Below are 13,271 nucleotides of genomic sequence, written 5' to 3'. Positions count from 1 at the left end.
ACACATCTTCAGCCCTGACCCCACTTGACTGTCTACCTCTGTGATGTTGTCCTATAGGAATCTTGATCTGAAACACAACTTGTCCAGCCTGAATTCCTGATCTTCTCTCCCAAATCCTCCTCCCCATATACTCTATCTCAGTGAATGGTACTAACCATCCACTACTTCCAAATCCTAAGAGTGCTATAGACCTGCACTGCCCAGTATGGTAGACTCTAACCATGTGTGACTATTTACACTTATTTAGAATCAAATAAAATATGGTAACTTAGTTGCATGTGCCACACTTCAAGGTAGCTGACAGACTGGGAAGTGCAGATTGCAAGCTATTTCCATCACCACAGAAAGTTCCATTGGCCAGCACTGATCTGCACTCCTGCCAGGTCCTTATCCTCAACATCTAACAGTCCTCAGGACCTATGAATCTAACTCCTCAGTCTTGCCTAGATTTTACTTACTCTTGCTCATCTGTACGCCAGTGCCTTACACCAGTCAGGAATTCATTTATGGTCTGCTATAACCAGAGCTTCTTAACTGGTTTCTCTCCTTCATCTGCCAATTAATTGTTCACTTCTTCTAAAGAGATCTTTTCAAAATGAGCAGCTGCTCAAGTTTAAATTCTTCTATATTCCCCCTCACCTCTGGGAGAAGCCCACACTCAGCAGCACAGTATCTGTGGCCTTGGGCCCTGTGACCTGGCTATCCCTCTTCTCTAGTCTCTGCCCTCTCCATTCTCTCCTGGGCAAGAAGCTCCAGGTAGACCAGATAACTTGTAGGCAAAATGCTCTTCTTACTTCTTAGGGTCTCTGCAAGGGCTCCTTCATCTATCTTCCTTCCTTCCTTCCTTCATCTTCCTTCCTTCCTCCCTCCCTCCCTCCCTCTCTCCCTCCCTTCCTTCCTTCTTTCCTTTTTTCCTTCCTTCCTTCCTTCCTTTTTTATGCCAGAGAATAAATTCAGAGACATTTAACCATTGAACCACATCTCCAGCCCTTTTATATATTTTATTTGGAGACAGGTCTCACTGAGTTGCTTAAGGCCTCTCTAAGCTACTGAGGCTGGCTTTGAACTTGTGATCCTCCTGCCTCAGCCTCCTGAGCTACTTGGATTATAGGCATGTACCACCATGCCTGGTTCCTTCATTTTTCCTAAAACTGATTTGACTCATTGTGATTTCCATCCTTTTCTGACTATTACTTTACTTTCCCTTCTCAGCTTACCTTCTCATATAGTTTTCCATGACCACCTCCCATCTTGATGCCCTCCTAAAATGAAATTAATTCCCCCTACCACTATCCCCCCAAAATATCCCCCTTCTTCCAAGGGTATGCATGAATGGAGTTCTTACAATCTTGCATTTGCTATCCTTTCCCTGTGAGGTCACTGGGCAAGGTCATACTCTATGGAGTGTGGCAGTGTCTCCTGAAGGGTATTCTCAGTGTCATCCATCTGCAGAAGGAGCAGGTTCATGTACCAGAAACTAGAACTTGGAGCTGGGCCTGTAATCTGAGCAGCTTGGGAGGCTGAGGAAGGAGGATCTGGAATTCAAAGCCAGTCTCAGCAACTTGGTGAAGCCTAAAGAGCCTCAAAAACTTAGAAAGGCCCTGAGCAACTTAGTGAGACCCTGTCTCAAAATGAAAAAAAAAGGGGGGGAGGGGCTGGGGATGTAGCTCAATGGTTAAGTGCCCCTGGGTTCAATCCCTGCTACTAAAAAAAAAAAAAAGGAAAAGAAAAGAAACTAGAACTTGGAAAGATCTGTCTCTGATAGAGAAGAAACTTCTGTGTCTCTCCAAACCTTGCTAATTACATCTGGACTTCAGGAACTGAGGCATAACCCAGAGGTTAAGAGATATTCCTGCAACTTGGAAGGAAGTTGTCCCAGAGTCATATTTCATCTAGTTTAACTGGATTACCTGTTTGCCTATTGTATCATTATCTTTCTGCATGTCCCTTCGTGTTCTGTAAGTTGTCGTTTAAATATTCCAGCCCAGCTTTAACTGTGGTTCAGAGATGTAAGGGATACATTGAGAACAGATTTAGGCTAGAACAATAAAAGGGATGCAGTGCCTCCCTGAGGCCAGAGTGGTGATGACAACAAAATTAGAGATGTCCCCAAAAGAAAGGTCAATCATGAAGACCAGGAATCCTTGAAAACAAAACAACACTCTTTCAACGTTTGAGGCAGGAGTGAGACATCACCCCACTCCTGTAATAAGAGCAAAAGCAGATCCTTAAACAGCAGGACTGTGCCTTGTCACTCTGCTCAGCACTGATCATCAGGACTGGCAAATTACAGGGGCCTAATAAAATTCTGGTTGAAAGATTCAGGAAGCTAGCAGAAGTAAGGACTGAAATAAAGGCTTAGAGCCAGAGATGGAGGGACATGGAATGCTAAGCTAGACTGTGGGTAATAAGGATTTGAGGAGGGGGTGGTGATGGAGGCATTAAAAGATTTAGAGCAGTCCAGTTTGTGTTTGAGAAAGGTAACTTTAATAAGAGACAAAAGATTGCCAAGCAGTTGGTAGAAGGGGTAGGGAGTGTCAGCAAGATGACAGAGAGATTTCAATGGTCCAAGAAAAAGTGAGTATTATTTGGATCAAAACTAATTCAAGAATGTGTTTTCAAAATCAGACTAAAGTTTATTTAGTATGAAGGAAAACTGAGGACAATTCATTATTTTAGGCTATGCATCTATGAATGTAAAATCATCTCTTTAAAGATAACTTTTGGTTAAGAATACACTTCCTACTTTTTCAACCTAGAAGAATTGCCTAAAGGAATTATTGTGGTTAAAATTAACAGTGGTATGAAACTCCTTCATTAGCTGTAGAGTCAATAATTACCCTATGAAGTGGCCTAAATAATCTAGTAGATAATCAGAAAAATTCTAACATTTACATCACTTCAAGGAAGACAAAATAAGCTCTTCCTCATATTTACTACAGTAATTAAACAAATGTAAGACACTGGTGGTGAAAAGCATGTCTATCACCCATTTTAGGTCCACATGACTATAACTATTATCTGAGTTTTTTTCATATTTAAAAATGTCCAGTAAAAAAAAAATGTTACAAGTAACACTGATAGCTTTCATCAATCTCTTTGCAGTGCTCATGGACAATAAGTAAAATGACTTTACCTCCTCACTCTGTATATAAATAGACCTACATTATTAAGCACTGTGGTATAGTTCATAGTAATTAAGAATTGACAATATCCTTGAGATTGAAAATGGCAGATAGGTAGGTAGATGGAGGGTTAGATGGATGTATGGAGAAAGAGAAAAACAAAGCACGAAGCTGGGTGTGGCAATCCCAGTGACTTAGGAGGCTAAGACAAGGAGGAGGATTGCAAGTAGAAGACCCACCTCAGCAACTTAGCAAAACCCTGTCCCAAAATAAAAAATAAAAAAGGGCTGGGATATAGCTCAGAGGCAGAATGCTTCTGGGTTCAGCCCCCCAGTACTGCAAAAAAGAAAGAGAGAGAGAGAAAGAGAGATAGACATACACATGTATACAAAGAGAGTATTACCATGACTTGTCTAAATGATTTCTATGTTTTTATGGCTAGAAGCTTCTTTCAAATATTTATTTATTATTTATTTAAACATGCTTATCTATCTTTGTATTACTTTTAAGCCCTGTCTTAGGTATGCAAAGATTGTGTATAATACTCGTCAAAAAAAAATTTTTTTTTTTGCAGTGCTGGGGATTGAACCCGGGACTTTGTGCTTGCGAGGCAGGCACTCTACCAACTGAGCTATATCCCCAGCCCTCATCAAAATTTTTTGAATGACATTTTTACATCTGTGAAATATATAGACAGATCTATAATGTACATACCCAAAAGCCACGTATTTTCTATCCAAATAGGGAGTTGCTTGTAGGGTGATATAGAATTGTGACCCATTGGTGTGATGGCCTTGGTTGACCATTCCAAGAACTCCTCTTTTATTATGAGGAATTGAAAAGTTTTCATCTAGGAAAGAAAATAATAAGTCATTAAAATACTTCTATTATTTCAATTGACTGTAATATGTAAGGTATAAATAGAACCTTGGTGAGGATCTTAATTGTAGGTTTTCTATGTGTTTCATGTTCCTTTCTTTTTTTGTGGGGGTGCTGGGGATCAAACCCAGGGCCTTGTGCTTACAAGGCAAGCACTCTACCAACTGAGCTATCTCCCTAGCCCCTCATGTTCCTTTCAAACATGCAAATGACTGGTAAGAAAGTTGAGCTGTAAAATCTTACTAAAACTATTTGAGTATTTAGTTCTTGGGCTGGGGATATAGTTTAGTTGGTAGAGTGCTTGTCTCGCATGCACAAGACCCTGTGTTCAATCCCTAGCACCACACACACACACACACACACAAAATATTTAGTTCTACTCAAACTTTACCATGGCTAAAAACAAGTATGCTAAGAAAATTAATAAAGTAAAAGGAAGCATATTTGCTTACAAATACAGGTCAACACACTTTCTTGTATTGTTTTCTCAGCAGTATTTCATTCAGATGACCAATGTGGTTGTTAAAAACATCACTTCTGAGAAGTCTCTCCTGGGCCTATCCCTTCCCACATAGCATCCTACACATACTCTGCGTAGTCACTGGTCATTGGTTGACAGGTGTTTCCTCTCTTCTGTGGGAAGCCAGGGGCCCTTGTCTCATTTTAGCTTTTGTTATAGGACCCTAGCACATTAACCAGCCCTAAATGTTGATGATGAAGAAATTAATTTAGGCTTATTTTTACTTTTCTTCCAATAAATTTTAATCTCAATCTTTACATGGGTTGATCAAGATTTTGTGGAAAGTGATGGGGGATTTTTAGTGGAATGTTAACAAGTAAAAAGAATGTACAGTGTTTTCAGGCTACCATTTTCAGGAAGAACCATGCCCCGCTTTGCCTCCAAGCTCAAATATACCAAAAGACATAACATGATAAATTCAATAAGCGTTTTCACTCAATAACTATATAGAGTTCTGAGAATAATTGAGGGATATGAATATTAACTGTCAGTAAGATTTTATTAAACTGCATTTGCTGTTATTATTTTTAAGTTCCAAACAAAGCAGACTAAGTAAAGCAGCCATGTTGGCGGTGGCTCTTTTAGTTTCTTAAATTTTAAACTGGATAACGATTTCTGAAATTTTATGAAATGCAAATAAGACCTTTTGGTACAAATGAGTCTATATAATCATATTAATGCCCCATCATCATTTCAATGGAAAAAAATAATCCATTAATAGAAAATCATGTGGAATGGAAAATCTGTCCAATGCAAAGATTCAGAGTGTTTTGTAAAAACTGGTATTTATCATTTGCTCTTAGATATTATGATTAATTTTTCTTATATTCTGTAAGTACCAGGAGAGAAAATTTATAGAGATGTAACACTTTACCAAAAATTATATGATTATGGGGAACTTTTAAAGCAGTAAATCATAATATTTTTTTTAAAAAATGCTACTTGTGTGGAAGCCCATGTATAAAACAGATTTTTTTTTTTTTTTTTTTTTAGAAAAGAGCCACTAGAGCCCTCTGACTGCCTGAAGACACTTGCTCAGGACCCTGTGGAACTCCTTAGAGGATAATTTGAAAACCATTGCTATAAAAAGACAAAAGAGTATGTTCATAAAGATGTGGGAAATTCCTGATTTACAAAGCTAAAATACACAGACCTAAAAAAATAAGTGAGAAACTAAATGACTATTTTATGGATTGTATAAATAGCAAAATTCTGGGGCTGGGTATATAGCTCAGTTGATAAGAGTGCTTGCCTCACATGTACAAGCACAAGGACCTGGGTTCAATCCTCAGCACCACCCAAAAAAAAAAAAAAAAAAAAAAGACGAAGGATAAATACAGAATGTTGTTGTGAATCTTAGGAACTTAAAGCTATGCTGTTTCCACACAGGCAGTGACAGTGGGGCCAAGGGGAACTGCCCAGTGGTGCCCAGTGATCATGCTACAGCTAGGGTCATGCCATAGTCAGGTCTACTCTGTATTACTGTGACTAAATCAAATGAAATTATGTGTGAGGATCAGGTGTGGTAATGCATGTCTACAGTCCCAGTTATTTGGGAAGCTGAGGCAGGAGGATCCCATGAGTTTAAGACCACCCTGGACAACATAGCAGGACTCTGTCTCAAAAAAAGAAAAACAAATGTTTAAAAAAGTTTTTTTTTTCCTAATGAAATTATGTGTAAGACTTCTATTCACTCTAAATAGCTTTACAGACCTAAAATATTACAATGCAAAGATCAGTTTTGTTTTGCCATGTCTCTAAATGGTTCTCATTTGCCCAACTCTCTATAATTCTTTTTTTCCTTTGTTTTTATTTTTATTTTTCATTTTTTTCTCTTTGTATATTTCAATTTTACCAAGCACTCTTCTTTCCTTCAGCCTCCTTACAATTCTCTACAAGTTCCTGTGAACCTCTAAGCTTTGAAATTCACACATTTAAAAAAAAAAATATTTATTAATGTAAAGTTCCTGGGTTTTTTCCTAATTCAGTTAATGAAATTGCTTTATACTGCAGAGACAGAAAAAATGAACCCTATGGCAATCAGTGGCACTGCTGAGGGGGCTGAATCTCTTTTGGCTTACCAAAATAAGGCAGCAGTCCAAGAAGAGGGATTTTTACTTTCTATTTGGTAAGGTATCAGACCACTCTCCTGTAGACAGGTTTGAATTGAGTCTATTCTCCCTGAGTGTGTATGCCAAGGATAAAGCAAGCATGGAACAATCAGAGACAACCCAACAGATGAAATTTGCCTAAGTAAAAAGAGAAGCTACTTATTTAGCATTTTTAAAGTTTTGTTTTAAAATAAAGTAAAACAGAGCAGGGGATGCAGCTCAGTGGTAGAACCTAGCATACTCAAGGACCTGGGTTCAATCCCCAGCACCACAAAAGGCAAAAAATCCCCCAAATGAAGCAAAACAGACTCTCCAAGTTAAAAAAAGAAAAAAACACACACAAAAACAAAAAAACAAACAAACAAACAAAAAAAGATTAACCGGTTTATACAACAATCATCTAACTAAAATTATATAATATTATTCAATTCTTTTAAAATTCATCATTTTATGCTTAAAAAAAGTTAAGTTTTGTGGTTGTGATTCTTTTAACAAGTCCTGGACTTTAATTCTGCATGTTTTGGAAAGAGGGTTCAATGAGAGAAAAGCAATGGAAAGCCTGGCTATCCACCATATTAACATTCCCCAGGCAGGTGAAAGGAGAGGGAACTCAGCTTTAGCTGTTTCCAGGATTAGCCTTGCTCTTTTTTTCACAGACATTCATCTTTCCCTCTGGAACATCGCTCCCTTTCACTTGGTTGCTTACTGAACTTTTTCTAATTTTGTGCCGCCAGACCAAGTAGAGCTACAAAGGCTTTGCTGAACACACTGGACCTCCATGGCTGCCAGCAAGATAGCAAGGCCTCCACTGGCTGACCGCATACCAAATAGTCTAAGAATGGAAGCTGGGGACAATCAATAGAATATTGTCAGAGACCAATCCCCCATGGAGCAGGAGGCCCATGTTCTGAGGCTGCACCACTGAGCACATAGAGTTTGGGTGATCTGATTGTGGCATGGTGTTGGGAGGTTTGGTGGATTCTCATCAAGGATGAAGGAGGCCAGGAAAGCTTCCAGAAGAGTCCTTTCCCATCTGTAGTGTCTTATTTTAAGACCCATCCCACCAGCTTCCCTGTGCTGCCACCTCCAATAGTCCCCAGTAGTTATTCTTTCTTTTCTCACAGAATTCAGTTCTTTCCTCCATAATAGCAACTGGGGGTGGCATCTGTATCTGTTTAAGCATCTGTCTACATGAAAACACAGACATTCTTCAAGGAAGGAACTTGGTCATATGGACTTTGTTTTCTCAGATCCTAGCACCATGCAGGCACCAGCCTAGGAGTCGAACATTTTGTGAATATATAAATGGTGTTTCTTGCATGTTTTTATTTCATAAAGGTGTCTTCGAACCAATTAAAAAAAATAAGCTATTACTTTTCCCTTGTAATGTGGCCATTGAGATTTGTAAAAAGCCTTTTCATTATTAAAATACAAACACAAAACTCAAAGAAAACTGATGTTTAGTTAGAGCAAGTATAAAGCAAACATCCTTTTAACTACCACTCTGACTGAGAAAGGAAGTTTACTAGCCTCCCCCAAAGTTCCTTGTCAAACCCCTCTCTCACCTAAAATAACCATTCCCTGGACTTTTATAAAATCATGAACATAGTGTCCGCCCCTCAACACTTTTTTTTTTTTTTTAAGTGCTGGGGATCAAACCCAGGGTCTTACACATGCTAGGCAAGCACTCTACCACTGAGCTACATCCCCAGCCCATAATGTTTCCTTATATAGCAGTTTTATCATCCAAGTGTGCATCCCTGTGCACTAAAGTTTGGTCTTTCCCATTTTAAAAGACTTGTTAAGCTGGGGATGTAGCTTGGGACAGAGTATTTATCTAACATGCACAAAACTCAAGGTTTGATCCCCAGCACTGAAATAAAGACTTGGTATGCCTCTTAAACCTCTTTTAATCTTCAGGTTCTACCTCAATCCCTGTCATTTCTCTATACTTTATTAAAGAACCTGAGCTATGTAACCCCTAGAATGTCTCCGAGTCTTTAGTTTTCTGATTTCACACACGTGGTACAATTTCCATTACTATAGTTTGGACCTCAAATGTCCCTCATGAATATTCACCTCTGTGTGCTGGTGGAATCTCTGAATCTAGTTGAAGAAATTTAGATCACTGGAGATATGAAGGCATGGCTTTGAGAGGAATATGGGACCTTAGGTCCAATATCTATTTTTCTCTCTCTCACGTACACATACACATTTCCCAGCTGCCATGAGGTGAGCAGCTTTGAGCCACCATATGCTCCTACCATGATGTATTGCCTTGTCATAGGCCCCAAAGCAATGGGTCCCTCCAACCATGGACTAGAAACCTTTGAAACCAGGAGCCAACTAAACTTTTCCTCCTTTTAAGTTGATTATCTCAGATATTCTGTCATAGTGATGGAAAGATGAGTGTTTCTCTGTCCTGTCCTATCAGCTCTGCTATAACACTTGTTTTAAAATGCAAAATTGTTTCAACTTGATGGATATGTTAGCACCATGAATTTCACCTGTTTACTGTGCTTCCTCCTTGAGAAACACAAGGTGAATAAAAACTGTACCCAGCTGGGCGGAGCCACATAGGAACATAACACATTTCAGTCATTTACTAGCGAATTCAGGGGGAGTTATGAGCCCCACTGTGTCATCCTTAAAAGTAAACAGTAAACAGTAAAGCCTCATGTCCCTGAAATGCCCCTTTCCATTCCCAATAACCTAACCAAGTAAGGAAAGCAATATAAGTGGGCCTGAACTGGAACATCCAGATAAATACTATCTTGAAGGACAATGACTCTTTCTCATGTATATTGCAAATAGGGTAAATTAGTGTTATCTGTAGGAATGGCTTTCTTGCATGTATCCCAGGACAACTGCTCCTTGGAATGTTGGTTACACAAGGAACAAAGCAAACTAATGATGTCACTGTTTCTGTAGCCTAACTTAAAAAATCCCTCTCCCTGAGGTAACTGGTTTAGAACTGAGGGCACTGTGGAGAGGATAAGTACTACTCATCCAGCCCACTGACACTGAATAAGGTGTTACTAGGGACAGAGGTGCTGTTTGGCACAGTACCACGAAGGATAGAGGTACTCGGTTCAGTCTATCACAGTAAACTTTCTGGAATAGTTTTGTGAGGGATGAAGGCTCTATTTGGTGAAGCACTGTGAGGGACAGAGGTGCTAGGGTCCAGCCTGTTACCACTGGACCTTCTGCATAAACATTTTCCAATAAACCTGATGTTTTATATGCCATTTCCAGGTTATTTTCTCTGGTCTCTCGGCAACTTATCCCACTATCCTACCACAACTGGGCTGTGGTCCCAACACCCACCCACCCACCCACTTCTGGTTTTCTGATCTCCAAAAACCCTCCTTCCACTCTGACCAAATTACTCAAAAGCATCACCTTTTCCCACACCCACCTCTACAAAATTCAGGTCTTTTTCAAGGTCAAATCCTAAATTTTTAATAATATTTATGTTTCTTGATCATTTAATACATGAAAAAGAATGTTCCTTTTTTTTTTAAAGGTTACTGTTTGGTTTTTGTGACTTCATTTTTCCCATAAATTTTTATCTATGGTTTACTGCATGGTGTTGCATGGTGCAAAGATTTCTTTGGAATATATGTCACATTATAATGGAACTGATTGTATTTCTGGAACATTGGCTGGGTCCAGAGAATCAGGTTCATGTTCTGTCCCTTTGGTAGTGTGTTCTTTCAACAGAAGGAACAGAGTGTCGCTGATTTGTTTATCTCTGATTTGGGACATTAAGAGATATTGATGTGGCAAATGCCTACACACATTATCACTGTGGGCAGCAAAAGTGGTGCTATTCATTTATTAATTGGAATACTTTTAAAAAGAGATGTTTTCCCTTATTTGCAATTTGGTACAGTTCATATAGGAAAGGCAGGAAAAATAATTGATTTTTTTCTGTTTTTAGAAGTTTTCAGGATAATGAATTCTTTTCCAATCATTCTCCCAAAGGTAACCAATTAGGCTTTATTTAATAATTTATTATCATTACAAACTCATGGATTAAAATACTTGATGGGTTTTGATCAATTGCTATTACTATTCTTTTTGAAGCTCAAATTACTCCATCTTTGGTTAGTGAGAGCCTCTTCAAATTGACTTCTGAGGCCTTTTGCCATGACCCTAGTAACCTTTCATAGCATTCTCGTCATTGTTAGAACATGAGGTAGCTAATACACTGGGATTTATCCTGGATAAAGAAATAATATAATTAGGCAAGTAAAATAAAATATGTTTTCAAAGCTGTTCTGGACCAGCCTTCTCCTTATAATTTTTAACTGTATGTATATAATATTATATGTATATAAAATAATATATGTATATGTACATCATATATTAATGTTACATTAATATTTATGATATATACATATTTACATATATTTATATATCCTGATATATATATATATATTCCCAACACTATCTTATATGGAGTTTTAAAAAATCTAGTCTATGTGTCTTTAAATTTGTCAGTCAAGTATTAGTTGATTATTCAAATTTAAGAGAACTAGATGTTTAAGACACATACCTTCAAATGTTGGTCCATAAATAGACTCTCCATTATCTCCTCTTCCCGCTACTATGTCTAAGAAATAACAGGAAGTAAACAGAACTTTGAGGTTAAAAAAGGTTAGGTACAGTAATGACAGGTGGGGAAAAGATGCTTCAAATTATGATTATGCTTTTACCAATGTCTAGAGTAAGTCACCTGTTTAATTAAAAATTTTACCATAATAACTTCAAGTGTATTTTTAAATCATTTTTAATTTCAGAATTCCATTTTGTTCTTATACTAACTCTCTGAGGTAGCTTAAACTACAATGTAAAACCTTTGACATAATGAAGTATTGTTATCATTGTGCTCATGATTTAAAGAAATTGTTCACATAAATTCTTCTTACTTTATGAGTTATTCCATAGGCTGCCTTGCTTTACAGAGAAACAGGGAGATTAAAGTAGGAGGATGAAATAGGAAGAGTAAGTTCTTTTTATAGTACGAATAAAAATAAGTGCTCTAAAAAGAATACATGTTCAAATTTTCATTCCTATAGTTACCTTGTAATGATAACTTCTTTGTTTTCCCTAGTATTTTAGAAATAAAAAAAAAACTTATAATGTAATGAAGTTCTCTTAGGTATTTATATGACATGCATATTTTGGCTTAGGCAATGCTCCCATTACAAAAAGACTCCAGGCACAAGTTATTTTATATCTGTCCACAGTTGAAAGGGAGGCATGTCTTTTCTTCCCAGCCTCCCCATCAGTATTCATTCAGTATTCTGATCCACCCCCTTCTTTTAATAATGTTAAACGAACCTTTTTTGAAGGACTATTTTAGCCAAGTAAGATCAATCCATGCTATATTTTAAAGAAATCTGATACAACAGCAAGCATGTGGAGAGAATTTATTTGGAAAAGGGAATGTAGTATTTAAGTTATACAGAGGTTAACTGATAAGTCTAAAACCCTACTCGATTTAAAGTTCCAAATGGATGTGTAATGGCTGAAGTCTAAATCTGGAAATGGGGAAGTTAAGGTTCCCTATCTCCAATCCTTTGGATCCTAGTTTGCTTTGTTAAGGCAAAATCTGCCCAGGGATTCCTTTCCCCCTCTAACTTACCTAACATCAGTCAGTACCTAATTCCCTTGCCTCATCTACCCTACACTCCCCAAAGTTCCTCTTGTCTCCCAGGTGAGTGTTTTATGTTGACACCATTTCAATCAGTACTTGCTATTATTTTGGGGGGCTGTAACCCACCACTTGAATTCAGTCTTGTATATTTGATATTATTTCTATACCTCTGACAACAAATTTAGAGATGCCAAATAATGGCTAAAAGTAAATTTGAAGTCAGATGTTTATGGCTGAAATCTTGACATTAGTTACTTTCTCCAAGCCTCTTTCCTCACCTGTATAAATGAGGTACTGGTTACTGCCTCACAGGTGGCTCTGAGGTTTAAATGAAATGATGTAGGGTGGCAAGCTCATTAACCAGTAACTGCCACTACAGTACAGAATTCCATGAATATAGAATGCATCCATTTACCATCATCATCTTCATAATGTTCAACACGATGGTGATAATAATAAAATGTATTAAATTACATCTTGAGACCCTTCTGAAGGCAGTAGGCCTCATGGGAATCACAGAGGGGAATTTTACCAAAGTGATACAATGACTTGGTATTTTCTGTAACTTGGTACTTTCGAAATGAAGAGAATGTGTTTCCTGTTCAAGTATTTCTTCATTTCTTCATTCATTCTTTCAACAAATGTTAACTACCTAGAATATGCTAGGTACTATTCTAGCTAGAACACAAAATGCAAGAGTGAACTAAGTAGATAAAAATCTCTACCCTCATCGAATGTATATTCTAGGGAAGAGAAACAGATATTAAACAAATGTCTTATAATAGTAAGTTCATATAATTGCATGTCTAAGAAATGTTGTACATACTATTATAATGTTCAATGGTGAAAAACACTATGAAGAAAGATAAAGCAGAGGAAAGGTTTAGGAAAGTGAAAAGGAAGGGGTGAGGACAGGTATGTGGAGAAGAAAGTGGCAGGGTTTTTTGAATATTTTTAGCTATACATGACGC

At 37.7% G+C, this 13,271-nt stretch overlaps 1 protein-coding gene across 7 annotated transcripts in view; it reads right to left on the bottom strand.

The window, feature by feature from the left end:
- Nucleotides 1-13,271, bottom strand: part of PPIL6 (peptidylprolyl isomerase like 6) — a 34,135-nt gene that overhangs the window by 2,878 nt on the left and 17,986 nt on the right. For 6 of the 7 annotated variants that reach the window (XM_079149165.1, XM_079149166.1, XM_079149168.1 and 3 more), the window contains 2 exons: nt 11,197-11,253; nt 3,840-3,975 (listed from right to left, as the gene is read on the bottom strand). In XM_079149165.1, coding sequence (XP_079005291.1) covers nt 3,840-3,975; nt 11,197-11,253 — 193 coding nt within the window. The remainder of the gene's footprint in view (nt 1-3,839; nt 3,976-11,196; nt 11,254-13,271) is intronic. The other variant, XM_079149167.1, reaches the window with a different exon arrangement.

This window comes from Sciurus vulgaris, assembly GCF_902686455.1.
Source record: "Sciurus vulgaris genome assembly, chromosome: 7".
Classification (NCBI taxonomy): Eukaryota; Metazoa; Chordata; class Mammalia; order Rodentia; family Sciuridae; genus Sciurus; species Sciurus vulgaris.
This window is presented reverse-complemented; position numbering and strand designations above follow the sequence as displayed.